Source organism: Papaver somniferum, unplaced genomic scaffold (genome assembly GCF_003573695.1).
Source record: "Papaver somniferum cultivar HN1 unplaced genomic scaffold, ASM357369v1 unplaced-scaffold_117, whole genome shotgun sequence".
Classification (NCBI taxonomy): Eukaryota; Viridiplantae; Streptophyta; class Magnoliopsida; order Ranunculales; family Papaveraceae; genus Papaver; species Papaver somniferum.
In genome coordinates this window covers 8611982-8631425 of record NW_020620714.1, presented here as the reverse complement: position 1 = coordinate 8631425, position 19444 = coordinate 8611982, and the positions used below count along the sequence as shown (strand labels likewise).

The 19444-nt window shown below is 36.3% G+C and overlaps 1 protein-coding gene across 1 annotated transcript; it reads left to right on the top strand.

The window, feature by feature from the left end:
* The first annotated feature begins 6664 nt into the window (after window positions 1–6664).
* Window positions 6665–11287, top strand: LOC113329794 (cell wall / vacuolar inhibitor of fructosidase 2-like). Its single transcript, XM_026576622.1, has 2 exons — window positions 6665–7218; window positions 10801–11287. Exons 1-2 carry the CDS (start codon window positions 6665–6667, stop codon window positions 11285–11287), a joined length of 1041 nt encoding a protein of 346 aa, XP_026432407.1.
* The last annotated feature ends 8157 nt before the right edge of the window (window positions 11288–19444 follow it).

Sequence of the window (19444 nt, the reverse complement as noted above, 5' to 3'; positions counted from 1 at the left end):
ATTATGTTCATATTGTTTCAAGAATTCATTCTATTTCTTTAATCGTGTCTCCATCTGTAGTTTAACAATATTCTCTAATTCTTTCATCTTAAGTGGTTGAATTATTAGTTGGTATTTTTTCCTCACATTGCACCATATATGAAACGTACAAAGAAAGTTGAATGCTTCCAGAAATACCTTGTTAATAGCGTACATCAATGATGAATCTTGATCAGAAATGAACACTTTAGGAATAGCACCCTCCGGGAAGATTAACTTCAATTATTCTAACCCCCAAACATAACTTTCTTTCTTTTCGTTTTTCAAGAAACAAAAATCCACGATGAACGGTTCCTTTGTCGACGTATGCCCCACAATGTTCATCAATGACATCTCATATTTGTTAGTCTTGTACATGCAATCCAATATAACAACTTGTGGGAAGCATAGATCCAATTTGACGCATTCCGGGTGGGCAAGAAAAAGGTGTGTGACTTGACCAAAGTCATCCAACTTCTATTGGAAAGCATAGTTATGCTTCACCCCTAACCACATCACTTGTTTCATCACCATCCTACCTTGCAAATTGAGTCTTCTAATCTTATTTATTGTATTGTAGATAGTTTGCATAGTCGACTTGTTATTCTTGTCGTCCGCCTTCAATTTACTAAGAATCCTAGACGGTGGAAAACGTGCTTGTGTCATTTTATCCACTTCTAGAATCTCGTTGGGTTTGAGTCGTGCTACTTTTGCATGTCCATGAAGGTCACGTGGACGTGGGTGGTTATGACGACAATCCATTTATTTATTCATAACCCAATATTCATCATCCTTGTTCAAGGACTTATTCTTGTTCTTGAGGTGAAAACGATCTTGAAATGGCACTTTGTTTTCTTCGTCTTTGTCCTATTCTTTCTTCCGGTCTTCCCAACATATACAGAACCCTTTTTAACCTTGCTAGGGTCGCTTCCACTCCGCTCACAAATCAATTCAAACCGATCCCCTCGGTTTATCTTCCTTTAACTAGTACGCAATTTATCTTCACCGCGTGTTCCTCAGCCCAAGCCAGTGCTTCGGGTTTAGTTTTCCATCTCTACGTTCATTCAAACACAAATAATTAGTAAGAAAAACTTCGGAATATTCCGACAACATTAAGGTAAACAACAAGTTCTTACATACCAAATCATTTTGGAAGTGATCCTTAGTATCTTCGTGAATTACGTCTACTGGATCAGGTTGATTTTCCATCGGTACAGGTCCGGCAAGCGCGATCTACAAAGAATATCACAAGGTTAAATACTACAAAGGAAAAATAATAGTTAGGTTGGGATTATATGATAATCATAGAATGTGACGAACCTTGTACATATAGAGGTTTCGGCTTATACGATATTCTAAATATGTGTCGAACCATCGACAAATTATGTACCGAACAATTTATGGTATGTTCGGCTCATACAATTTTCATTATATAAGCCGAACCATTAACATTTTTTATTCCAGAACTCTCACGAATAGGTTCGGCTTTCTATGAAACTTCATATAAGCCGAACTAGTGTCTAGCAAATGGGTGGGAAGTGAAAAATATATGTTCGACGCATACCGTAAACACTTTCAGCTAGCCGAACTGTTCATCAATTGGGTTGGTTCGGTTCAGAGATTTAAGCCGAACCTCATCCTGGTTCGCCGAACCATGATGAAAAAATACAAACTTTTGATAATTTCGAGCTGTAGGAGTGAGATTAAGCATAGGATAGAAGTGTACCTGTGTATTAGAAGCATTGGTCTCCTCATCAATGTCTTCATCATCTGGATTTGGCTCATAAAAATCATCATATTGAGTATGTGTTTGAGTTTGAGCTTGAGTTTGAGTTTGTGTAACATCATTCTCATAATATAAGAAATCAGCCATTTGGGAATCATTGTTGTAGTTGATGTGTATTTTCCTAGGTTTTTTAGATGTATAATGACCCTCCTCATCCTCCATTGAATCAAGATAAAAAATTTCTCCCTTTCTCCTTCTGCTTCTCTCATTCTCAATAAAAACTTGATTTTTTTTCCCCAAATTCTTTCATCTACACAAACCTTTATAATTCTGAAAAATTATCTTAATCACTAATCCAGATTACTAACACTAATACATAAAGGGAAGATTTCCATTAAAAAAAATTAGTTAAAGGGGCTTCTGATTTTGTTATTTGACATCCTTTTTGTCTTTATTCAGTATTCCTAAAAACAGCATCCAGAAAGAAATCTTTCATTGCTCTGTTATATAAAACAAGAAGGAATTCCCCACCCCTCTTTTTGGACAAATACCACCACTAGATAGAAAAGAAGTTGTTGTTGGGCTTTGTTTAGGTTCTGACGGTTGTGAATGGACTTCACATCTTAATTCCAAGAATCATGATTTAGGGGGAAGGAATTACGTGGGGGAATAATTCAAACCCATCCCTACCACATCGATAGGGGATGACCCCAGAAGAAGATAACCACCACACGCTATCACTAAAACTGAAAATTTGAGTGGGTGATGTAGCATTCCCACTCTCTTCTTCTATAAACTGTTGGACTAAAACTGCGAGAAGGGATCCAAAATGAATCATCAACTGCATTCTGTTGACGCCCTTTACCAATACACGAAGCTTTAACATCTTCTTCAGAGTAGAATTCCTACAAGTAGAAATTTGTTTCAACTTCAACGTGGTTGTGTATTTAAGACAATGTGTTCGACCAAAATAATTAAATTACCAACATACCTCATCTTCATTGGGAATAAAATAACGAGAGTTATCATCAAGGTACAGCTGAATTAGACGGTAGGGACAACATTAATTTAAATGAGAAAATCTTGGTTAGCATCTGAAAATTTTGCATGATTCAGAAACCTCAACCTTCCCATATTTTCATCGCGTTCACTCGAAGAAACCCTACAATCTTCTTTCTCATTACTTAAAGCCTGGGAATTTTGCAATCCACTCGCATTTCATTGTCTGCGGTTAACACAAAATCACCACTGTTTTCGTATTCTAATTCTTTCCCAACATTTTCAGAATTACTCATTGTAATGGCTTTGTGGATTCGAAAGAATTGTCGATTACAAGACATGATGCTGTTAATGTGATCGAAACTTTGAGTACTTCATTTTGTTTTAATGCTTAGTTTCGATGGTATTTCAACTGCATCTAGGTAAGTAGTTTTCTTCTTCTGTTTTCAAGAAACTAACCTAGGATTTTTTAATTGCCGCTTCTTCCTGGGAAATGCAGAGACGAATAACGTGTTTGATAGGGGATCGGAAAAACTTAGTGGGGTCGTATTTAACGTTTTGTGTTTTGGGTTATAAGGCATAGCTTAAAATTTATCTCACAACCATGATGAGTCATCTGTTCCCCCTCCCAAAAAAAAAAAATTCCCCATTCATCTACACAAACCTTTATAATTCTGAAAAATTATTTTAATCACTAAATAAAAGTTTTAATTTCTAATCCAGATTACTAACACTAATACATAAAGGGCATATTTTTCATTAAAAAAAATTAGCTAAGGAGACTTCCAATTTTATTATTTGACATCTCTTTTTATCTTTATTCAGTATGCTTAAAAAGATTTATGTATGCCTAAAAACAACATTCTGAAAGAAATCTTTCATTGCTCTGTTATATAAAACAAGAAGGAATTTTCCCCCTCTCTTTTTGAATCGTGATTTAGGGGAAGGAATTACGTGGGGGAATAATTCAAACCCACACCTACCACATCGATAGGGGATGACCCCAGAAGAAGATAACCACCACACGCTATCACTAAAACTGAAAATTTGAGTGGGTGATGTAGCATTCCCACTCTCTTCTTCTATAAACTGTTGGACTAAAACTGCGAGAAGGGATCCAAAATGACTCATCAACTGCATTCTGTTGACGCTCTTTACCAATACACGAAGCTTTAACATCTTCTTCAGAGTAGAATTCCTACAAGTAGAAATTTGTTTCAACTTCAACGTGGTTGTGTATTTAAGACAATTAGTTCGACCAAAATAATTAAATTACCAACTTACCTCATCTTCATTGGGAATAAAATAACGAGAGTAATCATCAAGGTACAGCTGAATTAGAAGATATCGACAACATTAATTTAAACTAGAAAAATCTTGGTTAGCATCTCAAAATTTGGCATGATTCAAAAACCTTAACCTCCCCATATTTTCATCGCGTTCGCTCTAAGTTTTATTTACTTATCTTGTTTGGTCAACTCCAGTCAAAGGATAGTGATTCTGACTGTAAGACACATATGACAACATGGGTTATGATAAAGGATGAATAGTCAGTCTCTATCTCTACAGCAGCCTTTGATTAAAAATTGGACTACAGCATTTTGTCTATATCCCTCTCCTCTCCAGCCTTCAAGTATTCTGGTAGTTGGTTGCGTCTCCTCTCTTTCTTTTCTCAATATAATCTCCTTTCCTCTGCAGCTAGAATAGAGCATTTCTACTTGAGACATCTTAACTTTGCAAAGAGGTATGAATTTGTATACTCCCTTGAATTATTTTCAGGTTTCATGATTTTTAACTTTTATTTATTTATTTTTTGTCAAGAAGTACAGTAGTGAATTTGAACGATTCAATGGCAGCAGCAAGGTTTCGCGCGTTCGTGAATAGGGGATCGGAAAAACTTAGGGGTCGTATTTAACGTTTTGTGTTTTGGGTTATAAGGGATAGCCTCAAAGCTATCTCATAACCATGATGAGTCATCTGTATTCTTTCCCTCCCTAAATCAGGATTCAATTCCAATATCGACGACAAAAAAAAAAAATGTAGTTCATGGATATTATTCATGATGATGTGTATAAAAACTGAAACTTATCATTCCTACACATATGTTTCCAGTCACATTAGCTATGAATGAATGAGCGGGCTAAAATGGCTAAGAGTGTACTCCTCCCAAATGGCTAAAATGGGCGGTCACTGAAACTTATCATTCCTACACATATGTTGCCAGTCACATTAGCTGTGAATGAATAAGCGGGCTAAAATGGCTAAGAGTGTACTCCTCCTAAATTGCTAAAATGGGCAGTCACATTATCATTCCTTAAGAGTGTACTCCTCTTGTTCGTTGATCGGAGGTAATTAATCTCTCTGTTTAAAAACTGAAACACATATGTTGCCAGTCACGTTATCATTCCTTAAGAGTGTACTCCTCCCAAACTGCTAAAATGGGCATTCAACCAGTTTTCTAAGAGAAGCGTTTCATTTATAAAAAGTATCCATTTGGCGAAAGTGCGAGTAACGAGGTACGTCTACCACCTAAAGAATATTTTAGAGTTGACTATTTCTTATAAATATTTAATCAAGCTATTTCTTCAATAAGTACTAGGTTTAAACAATTTGAAATCTACCAAGAGAACTTTGGATTCTTATTTGATATGGATAAGATACACTCTATTGATGATGAATGCTTAAAAGAATCATGTATAAAGCTTGAAGGATATCTGCAACATGGCTCTTCAAAGGATATCGATGTAATGGATTTGTTTTTGGAATTGAATATGCTGACATGTATCATTCCAACTTCTATGAAAAACCCCAAAGATGTGCTGAATTTTCTTAAGACTATGGATGGCCCTTCTTCTTATCCAAATGTGTGGATAGCTTTCAGGATCTTGTTAACTATACCGGTTACCGTTGCATCTGCAGAAAGAGCGTTTTCTAAGTTAAAGTTGATCAAAAATTACCTCCGATCCAACATGTCACAGGAAAGATTAAATGGGTTAGCTATGTTGTCCATTGAATAAGCAATTATATTATTAATGAGTTTGCTACTAAGAATGTACAAAGAGAATTGACTTTTGGACAAGTATAATCGATTTGCTCCTAGAAACGATCGAGTTTGTGGCAGTGTTAATCCATTTGTTGAATCATCCTGATCTTAGCAGGTATATGCTACAAGCTTAAATCTTTATGAGAAAAATTGTATGATGGAGTTGATTTTGTTTGGTAAATGGAGTTGTCTTAAATGTGTTCTTCCTTTTCCTCACAAGTTTAATTGTGTTGCCCATCATATTATCTCTGTCTGGATTGAGTTTGTATGCTAAATTTGTTACATAACTTGATATATACAAGTTGTTCAGGTACTCCATATTAATGAATAATATTCACAAGTGAAAGTCCATGGTCTGTTTTTCTCCTTTATACTTTGGCATCATACCCCACATGATATGGTTCTCTGTATTGCTTGTATATACGTGATCATTCCATTGTTTTGTATAGTTTATTTTGATTAATAGGAGGCCACAAAAGAAAAAATTGCTTTAGGCCACAAAAAACCCGGCTCTGAGAGAGTTGTCGTGCCATTACTAACGTGAAGAGAGTTGATGAGTTTTCTTCCAAAGATATATATTGTTGTTTAGGTTCTGACGGCTGAGAATAGATTTCACATCTTAATTCAATAACGACGACAAACAAACAAAAAATATAGTTCATGGATATTATTCATGATGATGATGTGTATAAAAACTGAAACTTCTCATTCCTACGCATAAGTTGCCAATCAAATTAGCTGTGCCAATGAGCGGTCTAAAATGGGTAAATGTCAGTATAAGATTCGGAACTCTTTGAGTGCTTCAAGAAAACAAAAAAAATTCTTAAGAAACAAAGATAAAAAAAATAATAAAAATTCTTAAAGAGTACTCCTTCCAAATGGCTAATTGCAGTCACAATTTTGTTTTCGTGCTTCCTCTTATCATTATAATCTCTCTGTTTAATAGCACTGCAGGAGAACAATCGAACGACCGAGTGGATTCAGTCTGCAATCAAACCCCAAATCCTAAGTTCTGCATCGATGCCATATACACGGATCCTAGTGCTTCAGAGGCTAATATAGTTGCGCTCGCTTATATCTGTTTTCGCTTAGCAAGCAGCAACGCTACAAACACCCTGTCCTTCATTACTGATCATCATGATCAAACCAATAGGTCTCAAGGTGTAACACAAGAGGACGGTCTGAAACAATGTAGCCTTGATTACGAAAAGGCAGAGAATGCACTTGACGCAGCCCTCGCCGACTTGGACTCGGATACTTTTGAGCTTGGAGAGTACGCGGCTGTTTCTGCTCAGTCCGCAGTCCATTGCGAGCATATCCTGAATGCAACTATGATGATATCTTCATCATTACATTCAGAATTGACTAGGCGGAATACAGACTTGAAACTACTGGCTGGAATTTGTTCTGTCATCTCATCAATGCTTGTTATGTAACCTTCGAATATATCGAATTATTACTTAATGTTTTGTTAATGAATTTTGTTTTGTTTTTCTTTTCTCTTTATTTTTCTGTTCTTGGAATGAGAGGACTGTATGAGGTAAAACGGCAGCCATAATTGTTGTTCTGCTGTGAGCAAATCACAAATTCCAAGCAGCGGGGGACCACATTTCATGATTCATGAGAAGTAAAATCTCCATGAATGCCGGTGACACCTAATCGGCATCCAACCATCCATTGCGCACCCCCAATTCTACTGGCTGTAGTACTACCCTTGGCAGTTGTCCATTCAGCCCAGCTGGCTCCCAAACCTATTGACGAAATGGGTTTACAAGCGTTTGATAAACGAGAGACTTGGCCTGTACCAAAACCTGATAATCATGGCGAGTTCAGTACATGCTGTATGTTTATTACCATAGGGCTCACTAAAGCAGGCTCTTGTGTCCCAACTATTGATTAGACTCATTAAACGAAAAATGTTTGTGTTGTCAATTTCCGTCGAAGGTAGTATTAGTTGTAGTTGCAAGTAACCTGCTGAACAACAATGCAGTAAAGATAAGCGATTTGGCATTTAGTTTTTGACTTTTACTCCACACGATCGTAAGAGAAATTTCGCCGAAAATTCCGGTTTTGACATTTAACATAACGAAATTTCTAATTTTTCTGAGACCGAATTTGGTCGGAATTGGCCGGAAATTTTGGTTAAATGTTAGTAAACTCGGCCGGAAACCTCGGCTAATGGTTTTGAAATTTGTATGGATATTGGGTTTTCTAATATTTTTAAAAAGAGACTTGTTTTTTTTTGATAAAAATTGGTGGTATTTCATTATATTTATACACTATTAATTATGAGTGAAAAATATATGAATAATGTTTGATATACATATTATAGGTATAAAATTCGGAAACGAAGTTTTAATGGTAACTTCGAGATTTTTCTCCGAGAATATCCCTCATATAACGTTGTTCCACTGTCTCGGTCCCGACCGAGATAGACCAAAATCTGGAAATTGACTACATTGATCATGCGCCAAGTCTCCCTTAAATTTTTTGTTGAAACTAAATCACCCCTTAAAATGAAGTATTTGTGAAAGCAAAATTTCCCACTAAAAGGCCCGGGAATTAGTTAATGCACCCAGAATTTTCAGATCTTCTGATAAAACGCTTTTAGTTATCTCCCGAAAAAAAATAGGAAAAAGAAAAGCACTCATAATCCTACAAAACGATTCTCATTCTCTTCTCAAAATTATCTTCTCCCACCTTAAACAAAAACTCATTAATGGAAGCTACACGAGATTAAATCACACACAAAAAAGACTCGAAATCTTTAATTATCTCACTCAGACATCAAAAGGAAAACCCTAATTTACCATTTCCCAATTATCAATACTGTAACTCCATGGGCCATCCTAGATTTTTTTGATTTATAACTTTTATCTAGAAATCTACACATAACCTCGAACCAATTTGGGGTTTTATGTTTTCGTCGTTGTGCAGAGACTATATCAGGTTAGTTTTCTCATCTATCGCTTTCTAAAAATTCCAATATGGGTTTTCTTTATTTTTTGTTTTTGATGTTCTTAATTTTTTTAAGGTAATTTTATTTCTGATGATGCAATTTGAAGAGAATAAGTTTTCAACAAAAAAAAATCCTTTTTGTATAGTATTTTTGTGGTTTATTACAGTGACTATTACCGTTTAATGTGTATCTCAGCTAAGGAAAAACCAATTGATCCCAGTGGTAGTTCGGAAACTCAGACAAACCAGATGTTTTGGATGACGGAAGGAAGTCAGGAAAAGTCAAATATGAAACCACGTTGACAACGGGTACACGGCCCAGATTATGCGGTGAACAATGAAGCATACAAACTCTTGAATCCGTGAGCCGAGATGGCACGAAATGAATGATTCTACTGCCAGAATTTAGACCTGGACATCCGTTGGGGAGGTCTAAGTCTAAAGCTGACAAGCAGATAACACAACTTATCAAGACTGCTGAAGAATATCGTAAGGAATTGAGACGATTATGTTCCTTTGAGGAGGAAAATAAAGGAAAACCCATGCTTCATGCATCATCTGTATGCGGAACTATTAGTGATTCATGAAGAAAATGAGAGAATGGATTGAAGTTGTGCAGAAACATACAATGGAAGCGACATGAAATAATATCGGAGGAATCACCAGTACATATGGATAACGAACACATGATGATAGTGCTAGCAATCGAGAAAAAATTTCTGGAAAAATGTAATTACCTTTATTGCTCATCAGATGAATATTCAGCAGAATGGTCTGAATACAACACAAACTAGTTCAAAGATTATCAATCTTTGGGATAATGATCGAATAATGATCTAACAAAAGATTATTATTTAAGGGAAAAATAAAACAATTTTCCTGAATTTTTATCAAACACTATTATTTTAATCAATTGCAAGTATATCTGAATTTATAATTATTTGGATATATAATATCCAAAATGGAGTGTGTCTGACAATGTCATGAATCATTTTAAAGCTTGGTTTGCGGTGAAGATGACCGGGAGAAAGAAGGATATTTGGAACAACCTAATTTATGTAATCTTGTGGCATATTTTGAAAGAGAGGAGTTGAATGGATTTTGGTAGAAGTTCTATGGATGTGGATGAGCTTTGCTTGATCATTAAACAGAATTTTATTCTACAGTTGGTTGAGAAAAATATTTTTTAAAGGGTTTATTATGAATCAAACTTTCTTTCATTGGGAGACTGTTCTGCACTTGTAGTTTAAGTCTTATCATAGTTTGCAGTAATTATTAAAATTATTATAAGCAAAAATTATTCCTTCTCATATCTTCGCGTTACGGCATAGATTATTTCAGGTGTACGTACAATTTTTTGCTATATGTCCCGTAAATTAATTACCTTTATATATTAATAAATTTCTAAATCCCCAACTGCATTGATATGTGGATGTTTTACTGTATTGCTGTTGCTGAACTATTTTGGGTGTGTTGATTGCTCAAGGACTTACATTTCCTTCTCTCTACAACTCCTAGGTTGAGCTGTAACAATGTTGGTTCTCTGCATTGGGCATCTAAGATCATGCACATCAGAATGAAGAGTTTGAGCGTTGATTTTCGCTGTCAGGGAGTAGGTCAAAAATAAATCTCTGGTTGTTCATTATGCATGTACTGTTCATATTCTAAAGATAGTGAAAGTCAGGTCATTACTAACATGAACAGGGTTGTAAAGTGTTTGTTTATAAGTTTTCTTCCGAAGGCATTGTTTCTTTAGGTTCTGACGGCTTCCAATGGATTTCACATCATAATTCCAATAACGACGACAAACAATAAAAACTAAAACTTGTCATTCCTACACATACGTTTCCAGTCTCATTAGCTAAATATAAGCGGGCTAAAATGGGGGTGGATGTGCTTATAAAAAGGCCAACAACAACAATATAAGACTCAGAAATCTTAAGAGTGCTTCCGAAAAAAAAAAAAAATCTTAAGAGTACTCCTTCCCAATGGGTAATTGCAATCATAGTTTTGTTTTCGTGCTTCCTCTGATCATTATAATCTCTCTGTTTAATAGCACTGCAGGAGAACAATCGAACGAGAGAGTGGATTCCATCTGCAATCAAACCTCAAATCCTAAGTTCTGTGTCGATGCCATATACACAGATCCTCGTGCTCCAGACGCTAATATGGTTGCGCTCGCTTATATCTCCTTTGGCTTAGCATTCACCAACGCTACGAACACACTATCCTTCATTAAAGAACTTCAATATCAACGATTCAATGGGCCTCAGGGTATCTTTGGTCTGAAACAATGTAGCCTTGCTTACAAAAAGGCAAAGAACGCACTTGATACAGCCCTTATCGACTTGGATTCAGATACTTATGAGCTTGAACAGTACGCGGCTGTTGCTGCTCAGTCCGCAGACCGTTGCGAGCATAGCTTGAATTCAACTAGGATGATGAAACAGATTTCAGTACGTTCACGATTGATCAGGAGGAATACAGATTTGAAACTATTGGCTGGAATTTGTTCTGTCATCTCATCAAAGCTCGTTCGATAACTTTCTGATACACGCGAATTATTACTCATTGTTTGTTAACGAACTTTTTTTTCTTCTTCACTTTCTTTTTCTGTTCTAAGACCATGTAAGGTTAAATGTTAAGGACCTAAATTATCATCATTTTTCTGAAGATTGTACTAGTACTCCCATCAATTCCGCTTTTTTTGTGAAGCCTTTAAGATTTCCCTTTTTTTTTTTTTTGATAATCAAAGAAAAACAGAAAACAAACCCACACAAGCTTCTTCCGTATCTCACATTTATCGTCTAATTTTTTTCTTTTTTCTTAACAAATTAATAAAGCAAAAATAAATGATCAACAAAAATACAACAAAAAAAATCCAACAAATAAAGCAAAAGCGAAAAACACAAAAAAGAACGCGCGATTGGGAGATACTAAAACTAATTGGAGATAGAGAAAAAAGACAAAAACGAGATTTAAATAGTAAAACAAGGTCACCCCTATCCATGTATTTTAACTAATTCCTAATCGGCCCCTCACTAATCATGTTTAATGATTAATTATAATTCGTTAAGTTAATAGGTTCCTTTGATGATGATTAGTATAAATCATTAACGTTGAATTTGTTGATGCAACAACATTAAATCAAGATATTTATGATCATGAAGCTTTAGGTAAAGAACCAACCCAGGAAAGTAAACAAGCTGAACATACAAGTACTCCAATTACCGATGTATAGGTATTAATGTACTGAAATTTGATTTTTTTCATTGAATCCGCCATTGTTACGCCTGAAAAACTCAGTGCCGTCATGGTAAAGGTATTATCGAGCATGCCGGTAGTGGTGCCGGCATGGTCGGTTCCCAAATGAACCATGCCGGTTTGAGGACAAAAACATACATAAAAAATTTGCCTGAAATAGCAAGTATCGGCATGGTTTTCATCTTGAATAACCATGCCGGAACTCAGTATCGGCATGGTCTTCATCCTGAATAACCATGCCGGAACTCAGTATCGACATGGTCTTCATCCTAAATAATCATGCCGGCACTCAGTACCGACATGGTATTCATCACTACCGGCATGGTCTTCATCCCTACCGATTGTAAAAAAATAAAAAATTTAAAGTGAGGAGCCCGCAAAGAAGAAGAAGGGAATTTGAAAGAGAGTGAGAAATGTTTCGAATTTGAAAAGGAGTAGGGTATTTTTTATGTTTGATTTAACTTTTATTGTTTTAAAAGGTTGTTTCGTATTTTCACCCCAAAAAACATCCCTTAACAAACACTATTGGTTGGGAGAAGTAATTTATATCCCCAATTAATTCTAATACTCCAATCGCGCCCTCCACAAACAAACTCAAAGTTTAGACCAACACCATAAACTAAACTAACCAAAAACAAAAACTCCATAAAACTAGACTAAACCACACTAACAGAATCTAAAACAAGCAATAAAAGGAGGCTCCAAGCTGACCAGGAAATCCGGTTGCTCAATTTATGAACTATTCTCCCCTCAACGTTCATGAATCTTGTCCGATGTCTCTTACAAGGAAAAAAAACATTATGTATTAGATATTAGTTAATTTCATAATTAACAAGATTAAACATCAATTAATCGACAGAATTAACTAATAAGTGAGGAGCAAATTAGCAATTAACGAAATAGTTGGATAAAGGGTTTTTGGTTTTACTTCAAAAGAATCTATTTTTCTTTTTTTTTCTTCTGTTTTTTAGTGGAAGGCCTCAAACTAACTTCGTAAACAAGAGCCTTGCATAGTAAAATCTAACACTTATGGTGTGTACATATGGTATGTAAGTTTATTAGCATAGGGCTCATGAAAGCAGGCTTCGAAAAAAAAAAGTTCTTAAAACTAAGAATCTAGATATACTGGTAAGTTTACACAACTGTGTAAACTCTTTGTTTTCTCATTCAATTTATGAGACTCGATATACAGATTTGTTATAATGATTCAGAGATAATACAGGAAGACTCAGATAATATAGGTTGAATACATCAGGAAGTAAACAAAGGACTCGGAATTTATACAGACTCAGCTGCTTGACCCCGGAATACTTTCTCTTATTGGTTAACCGTGGGTGTGTGTTGACGGCGCAGCTGTTGGTGGACTATAGTTTACATATACACGTCCAATACCCCCCCTCAAGTTGGAGCGGTGGACGAATGAGGTCGAACGCCCAACTTGCTTGTAAGACGTCGAAAATGATCCACTCCTAGTGGTTTGGTGAAGATATCGGCTAGTTGTTCTGTGGAAGGAATGTGAGTTGGTTTAATTAGACCCGATAAAATATTTTCACAAACGAAATAACAATCAATTTCGATATGTGTAGTTCTTTCGTGAAAAACAGGATTTTCTGAGATGTGAATAGCAGCCTGGTTATCGCAATAAACTCGAATAGGCTTTGGAATAGCAACACGAAGATCAGTGAATAAATAATGTAACCGCTGAAGTTCAGAAGTTAATTTGGCGAGAGCACGATATTTTGCTTCAGCAGAAGATAAAGAGATTGTGGGTTGTTTCTTAGATTTCCAAGAGATAGGACTATTTCCCAGCATTGTGAAATATCCTGTAGTGGAACGTCGAGTAGTGGGACAACCCGCCCAATCAGAATCAGTATAACCATCAAGAGATAGAGAGCTAGTTGCAGAAAGGAAAATGCCATGACTAACAGTTCCTTTAAGATAACGAACTACCCGGTGTGCAGCATCCAAGTGATCAGAACATGGTTGCTGCATAAATTGACTTAAATAATTGACCGAGTAGGTAATGTCAGGTCGTGTTACCTGAAGATAAAGTATGCGACCTATTAAGCGTCGATAAATGCTAGGATCACGAAGAGAATCACCTGAATTTGGGAGAATCTTAAGATGTTGTTCCATAGGAGAAGGAGCAACCTTAGCACCTAGAAGTCCAGAATCACGGACAATGTCAAGAATATATTTGCGTTGACATAGAAAAATACCTTTGGGAGATCGAGAAACTTCAATACCCAAGAAATACTGTAAGCGACCAAGATTCTTGAGAGAAAACTTGGTTTCAAGTTTATGTTTGAGATCCTGAATTGCCGATTCATTGTTACCTGTAATAACAATGTCATCAACATAGACTAAAACATAAATAGATGTATTACCAGAATGAAAAATAAAAAGATAATAATCAGCACGAGATTGAACAAATCCCTCATTAGGTAAAGCGGAAGAAAATTTTTCAAACCATTGTCGAGAAGCTTGCTTTAGGCCGTATGAGGATTTGTTAAGCTTGTAGACACGAGTTTCACCTTTTTCTGAAAACCTGGAGTAAGTTTCATGTAGATTTCTTCATTGAGATCGCCTTGTAAAAAAGCATTATTAACATCTAATTGATGTAAAGTCCAATTATTAATGGAAGCAACAGATAGGAGAACACGTATAGATACTATTTTCGCAATAGGGGGAAATGTATCATGATAATCTATTCCTTCCTGTTGAGTATAGACTTTGGCAACAAGACGTGCCTTACGACGCTCGATCGTGTCATCCGGTCTATATTTTATTTTAAATACCCACTTACAACTAATGGTTGTTTTCCCAGGAGGTAGAGTAGTGGTAGTGAAGGTATCATTGGCTTGCAAAGCGGAATGTTCTTGTACGATGGCATCACGCCATTCAGGTATTTTAATAACTTCCGTAAAATTGCGAGGTTCGTCATTAGTGATAACGGAAGAAAGAAACGCACGATGTTGTGGAGTGAACTTATCGAAAGAAATATAATTGGTGAGAGGATAAGGAGAATTGGACTTACTTTGTGTTACTATGCAAATATAATCCTTCAGGTAAGGTGGAGGATGACTTTGCCGAGAAGATCTCCTAACAAGTTGGTCATTGGAAGACTGAGAAATGTCAGGTGCAACTGCCGGTATTAGTGGAAGATTAGCATCAGGTCAGGTTGCCGACATTAGTGGTAGAGTAACAGCAGCAGGATATATTTCCGGTGATGATTGCTCGGCATTGGAAGGTGAAGAGTCACTTGCAGACAAAGTATTTTCAGGTATGGAAATAGACTGAACAGGTACAGTCTTTGGATGAGAGTTTGACACAGGAATAAGAGGCTGTAAGACAGGTGACAAAGTTGTACTATCATCATAATATGCCTCTTCCTGTGGAGGGGAAAATAAGAAATCCTTGTTAGTGACATTAACATCTTTAAATGGGAAACAATGCTCATGAAAAACAACATCTCTTGAAATAAAAGTAGTTTTTGTTTCAAGTTTTAAAATAATATAGCCTTTGTGATTAAAAGGATAACCAAGGAATACACCAGGAATTGCCCTGGGATCAAATTTGGAAGATATATTAGCATTGCGAGCAAAACATAAACAACCAAATACTCGCAAATGACGATAGTTAGGTGATTTTCCAAATAAAATTTCATGGGGAGTTTTATGAGAAAGAATCGGAGTTGGCATCTTATTAATTAAGTAAGTTGCAGTTAAAATATATTCTCCCCAATAAGTAATGGGCAGATGTTCTTGAAAACGTAAAGCTCTAGCTACGTTAAGTAAATCACGATGCTTACGCTCTACTACTCCATTTTGTTGAGACGTAGAGACATAACTACGTTGATGGTGGATACCTTTGTCAGCAAACCAAACTTGTATGTCACGAGATAAGAATTCAGTCCCATTATCAGATTGCACTCGCTACAATATTGGCAAATAGAGAACAGAATTATTCGTGGAAACACAAAAAATATTGTGTGAATACTGTGTTGCAACGAAAGAAGTAAAAAATTTGAGGAACTTAAAAGTTTCACTTTTTGCATTCATAAGATAAATCCAGGTACACCGAGAAAAATCATCAACTATGGTCAAAAAATATCGAGCACCTGTGGTAGAGGGAGTCGAGAATGGACACCAGATATCACAATGTATTAATTCAAAGCAACGTGTAGAGGAAATTTTATTTTTATTGAATGATAATCGACTCTGTTTTGCAAGAGGGCAAACATCACAAAATGTAGATGAACTGGAATTAACGTAATCGAAAGTACCACATAATAATTTGAAACGATCTAAACTAGAATGTCCTAGTCGGCAATGCCAAACATCTAAAGACACTTTATTACATAAGGCTATGTGCGTCTCTGGCATTTGCGGACGGACTTGAAGGTGATACAAGCCGGAGTGAAAATTAGCCTGACCAATCACTTGACTCGTGACACGGTCCTGAAAGAAACAAATATTATCAAAAAAAATAAGCAATACAATTTGATTGGCGAGTTAACTGACTGACTGAAATAAGATTAAATTTGAAATTAGGAATGTGATGCACATTCTACAGTTTCAGAGTGGGCAAGAAAACGACTTCGCCAATATGCTTTACCACAGAAAAAGAACCATCTGGTAATTGCATTTGAATCAATGACTTAACATGAGAATACGAAGTAAAAAATTGCAAAGAATTGCAGATGTGGTGCGTAGCACCACTGTCAATAAACCATGGAGTAATAAAAGAGGTAGTAAGAATTGTACCAGCAAAATTTTCACGTGGTTCCAGCTGTGCAGGTTCAAGGGGATTGATTAAAGTCAGCAGACGTGCATACTGATCAGCGGAAAGACCTGGAATCGCCGGTTGAATGTCCTGAGCTTCACTCGGCATTGTTGTAGCAGCAGCAACAACTGACATAGTGTTGTTTGGAGTTGGGAAACCATGGAGGCGGTAGCGCTTTTCTCTAACATGTCTGTGTCTGTTACAATAGTCACAGTGAGGCTGAGGACGCTTGTTGTGGCTAGCTGGAGGACGAGATGACGATGAAAGGTGTCGAGAAGTATTAAGGGAAGCTAAATCAACTACTGGCAGTGGGGAGGCTGTAATATGTTGTTGCTCCTCCTCTTGTTGCACAAGATTGAAAATGCGTAAAGCCGTTGGAAAGAGTTCCATTGTGAGAATTTGACTTCGCAAATTAGAAAACATGTCATGCAAGCCCTGCAAGAATTCCATTGCTCGATCTCTCTCGAGGCGTTCTATCATTTGTTTCCCAGCACCACATATACAGGCTCCAGTGGAAGTTACAAGTGAAACATATTGGTCCCATAAAGTTTTAATTTTGGTATAGTAAAGGGACACCGGCATTGACTCTTGCCTGATTGATGCTATGGAAGACTTCAAACGAAACAAAATTGGAGCGTTTGAGATACAGAACCTTACCTGCAAGTCTTTCCATATTGCATGTGAAGAAGCTGCATATAAGCAACTTGCACGAATGTCTGGGTGGAAAGAATTCAGAAGCCAACTTCCCACTAAGTCATCGCATCGTTTCCAGCAGCGATGTGTGAGATCATCATCCGGAGGTGGTAAGGAACCATCGAAAAAACCTAATTTTCCCTTAGCATTCAAAGATTTGGTTATTCCTCTAACCCAGGCGCCATAATTATCTCCTTGCATTAAAGGAGAAAAGAGAACTGTTGCAGGATTGTCAGAAGGATGTATGACATAAGGGTCAAGAATCCTAGAGTTATTGGATGATTCGGAGTGATGAGTTGGGGAAGGAGACGTGGATTGATTTGTTTCAGGCATTGTGATAAAACAGGGATGATGATGATTAAGAATCTAGATAAAAGGATTGTGTATCAGAGATGAAGCGGAAGGGATAAATTTAGGGTTCCTAGGATCTACAAGGATACCATCTTAAAACTAAGAATCTAGATATACTGGTAAGTTTACACAACTGTGTAGACTCTTTGTTTTCTTATTCAATTTATAAGACTCGATATACAAATTTTTTATACTGATTCAGAGATAATACAGGAAGACTCAGATAATATAGGTTGAAGACAACAGGAAGTAAACAAAGGACTCGGACTTTATACAGACTCAACTGCTTGACCCCCGAATACTTGTTCTTATTGGTTAACCGTAGGTGTGTGTTGACGGCGCAGCTTTTGGTGGACTATAGTTTACATATACACGTCCAATAGAAGTAATGGTACACTATGCAAAAAGTATTTGATCAAAGCTTGTTGTCATTGCAAACCGAACAATAAGGCTTATAGTTTTTGGTTTTTTCTTCATAGAAGGTACACCATGAACTATCACACGAAAGCCTTCTACAAAATGAACCATTGGAGTGAACTACCAATATTACGAGTTCATTTTATAAAATGAACTGCTATAATGAGTACTGCAAAATACTACGACTTTATCCTACAAAATGAACTGCTAGAATTAACTACCAAATACTATCATGCTACAAAAGGAACTGCTGGAATGAACTGCCAATGTTACGAGTTCATTCTTCAAATAAACTTCCTGAATGAATTACCATATTACGAGTTCGTTCTACAAATCAGGGAATGAAGAGTTTGAGCGTTGATTTTCACTATGTCAGAGACCAGGTCAAAAATTAATCTCTGGTTTTTCATTATGTGTGTACAGTTCATATTTCAAGGATAGTGAAAGTCATGTCATTACTAACAGGAAGAGAATTGTTGAGTCTTTGTTGATGAGTCCAAAGACATATATTGTTTGTTTAAGTTCTGACGGCTGAGAATGGATTTCACATCTTAACGACCAAAAACAAAAAAAAAATGTAGTTCAGGGATATTATTCATGATGATGTGTATAAGAACTGAAACTTCTCATTCCTACACATATGTTGCCTGTCACATTAGCTGTGAATGAATGAGCGGTCTAAAAGGGGTGAATGATCTTATAAAAAACAACGCGTTTTTAGGGACCACTCAAAAGAATTTAGGGGCCAACAATAAAACAAAAAAGGTCTCACAAAGGGAAAATGTAGCCAGCCCTTATCTCGCGTAATTCGTAATGGAAAAATTACCCTTATATATTCGGAGGATATGATAACATTTTTATCCTCCGATTGAAATCGGAAGCCAAAATATTACCCAGACTTCCGATTGTAGTCGGTGCAGTGTTAGAATGATTTATGTTTCATTTTTTCCATTTCTTTTTCATTTTTGAGTTGTTAGAGTTATAGAGAAGAAGGTGAAGGAAAAAAGGGAAAACCCATTTTATCACTACAAAAATGGATGGATATGAAGAAGAAGGTGAGAATCATGGCGAAGACGATTTGGGGCATATGTTGAATGATCCAAACTTTTGTGGAGAGGAAAACCTAGATGACCCTTTCATGGAAGAAAATGGAGAATCGCCTGATATTGAAGCTAACGATGCATGTAAAA